Source organism: Chrysochloris asiatica, unplaced genomic scaffold (assembly GCF_000296735.1).
Source record: "Chrysochloris asiatica unplaced genomic scaffold, ChrAsi1.0 scaffold00424, whole genome shotgun sequence".
NCBI lineage: Eukaryota > Metazoa > Chordata > Mammalia > Afrosoricida > Chrysochloridae > Chrysochloris > Chrysochloris asiatica.
The window spans coordinates 420,037-422,269 of record NW_006408942.1 but is presented as its reverse complement, the minus strand read 5'-3'; the positions used below and the strand labels follow the sequence as shown (position 1 = coordinate 422,269).

General features: G+C 52.4%; 1 protein-coding gene across 1 annotated transcript in view; it reads left to right on the top strand.

The window, feature by feature from the left end:
• NKD2 (naked cuticle homolog 2 (Drosophila)) overlaps positions 1–2,233 on the top strand; it is a 12,328-nt gene that overhangs the window by 4,834 nt on the left and 5,261 nt on the right. The window contains exons 6-7 of the mRNA XM_006876902.1: positions 114–214; positions 425–552. Coding sequence (XP_006876964.1) covers positions 114–214; positions 425–552 — 229 coding nt within the window. The remainder of the gene's footprint in view (positions 1–113; positions 215–424; positions 553–2,233) is intronic.

Below are 2,233 nucleotides of genomic sequence, written 5' to 3'. Positions count from 1 at the left end.
GGGGGAGGGGGAGAGTGAGGGGAGGCGTGAGGGGGGAGAGTGAGGAGGGGAAAGTGAGGGAGAGAGTGAGGCAGGAATGAATTGAAGAGTGAATTAGTGATGCATGCTGAGAGTGGCCGCCTGTTGCAGACCGGGAGCCTGTGCATCTCAGGACGGAAGGGGAACCCGCTGAGGACACACGGACGACAGACCGAAGGCTCTCTGCACATGTCAGGTGGATGTGGGGGTGCCCGCCAGGGGTCTCAAGTCTGCAGGGAGGGGATGGGTTGGAGGAAAGTCTATGACCAGGGAGACTCACAATGTGATGTGTTTAGTCCACGCTCATAGACTGACACCCTGGGTCCCCTGGGTCCACTCTCTCTTGGGTCCAACCCCCTGCCCACCTGATGGACAACGAGCTCAGGTCACTCCATCCCCCACACAGGAGGCCACTGGCCGATGCTGCCCCCTACCCAGTGCGGGGCCCCTACTGTGTGGACGAGAACACAGAGCGCAGGAACCACTACCTGGACCTGGCGGGCATTGAGAACTACACCTCCAAGTTCGGGCCCGGTAGGTGACCATGTATCCTCCCAGCTGGTCATGCCCACCCTGCAGGCCTTCTGAGAAAGCCCAGTCTGCCCTCTACTCCTTCACCCGAAGCCCCTCCCTGACTAGGGTCCTCAGAGGCCTCGGCGGCGGGTGGCAGGAGGATGGGGACCATGGCCTGAGCCATTTGGAATATCTGCTAAACTTCTTGGCACATCCTGACCTAAGGAAACTGGCAAAGGGCACTGTGGTAACACTGTGGGTCACCCTGCAAGGCGGGGGCCATGTCCGCATGCCACCTCACCGTCACAGGCCAAGACCTCAGATCCAGGCACGGGGACCCCATGTCCTGCAGCCAGGACATCCCCAGGCAGTGGACTAAACCCCAAAAGGCCTGACCTGTGCTTTGTAAACACAGCCAGCATAGTCATTCTAGAACTTTCTTTCATGAGGAGAGCTTCGACTTATCGGGTCAGTGTCTTTTTCTCTACAACAACAGAAGGGAGCCCTGGGAATGCAGCGGGTACGGGTGTGCTGCTACCTGCAAGGTCAGCAGTTCGAATCTACCAGCCACTGCATGGGAGGAAGATGAGACTTTCTGCCCCCATAAAGATTTACAGCCTCCGAAACTCTATACAGGGTTGATATGGGCTGGAACCAATTCAACAGCATCCCACCCGCAGCAGTCACCATTACACCAGTGGATGGCTTTGACAAACAGAACTGTATACTCCTACAGGCTAGGAGACTAGAAGTCCAAATTCAGGGTACTTTCTTGGTGTTGGCTCTGGGGAAGGTCTTTGTATACTTCCTACAACTGTGGTCCAGGTGTTCCTTGGAGATCTCCATGTGTCTCGGTACCAATCGTCACCTGGGTCTAGCAGGTTCTCAGTGCAGGGACTCCGGGTCCAAAGGATGTGTTCCACTCTCGGCTCTCCTTTCTTGGTGGTGGTAGGTCCCGCTGTCTGCTCACTCCTCTCTCCTTTGATCTCTTGTAAGAGAAAAGGGGATGAGGGCCACACCCCTGGGAAACTCCCTATCAGGGTGTTACTTGAGCCTACCTCAATCCCCTTAGATCAGATCAAGGCTGATCACACCAGATCACATCTGTCAAACCACTGAGGATCATGACACACAATTGTAGGAAGACACAGTTCAATCCAAACAATCTACCCTTTACTGCTGTTATTGTTACTGTTAAGTGCGTTGAGTCCGTTCTAATTTACAATGACCTTATGCAGATCAGAACCAAACACACTTGCTCCCACACCATCCTCACAATTGTTGTCACGTTTGAGCCCATTGTGTCAGTCCATCTCCTTAGGGTCTTCCTCTTTTATACTGACCCTCCACTTTACAAACATGATGTCCTTCTCTCCAGGGAGTAGTCCTTCCTGACAACATGTCTAAAGTACGAAAGACCAAGTCTTGTCATCGTGACTTCTAAGAAGCACTCTGGCTGCACTTAATCTGACATAGATTTGTTTGTTCTTCCGGCAGTGCATGGTACTTTAATTTTCCTCACCAACACCACAATTCAGATGCATCGGTTCTTCTCTGGCCTTTTTTATTTGTTGTCTAACTTTCACATGCATATGAAGTCATTGAAAAACCCCATGACTTGGGTCACGTGAGCCGTAATACTTAGAGACATCTGTGCTCTTTAACTCTTTTAAGAGCAGATTTACCAAATGCAATGCATCGT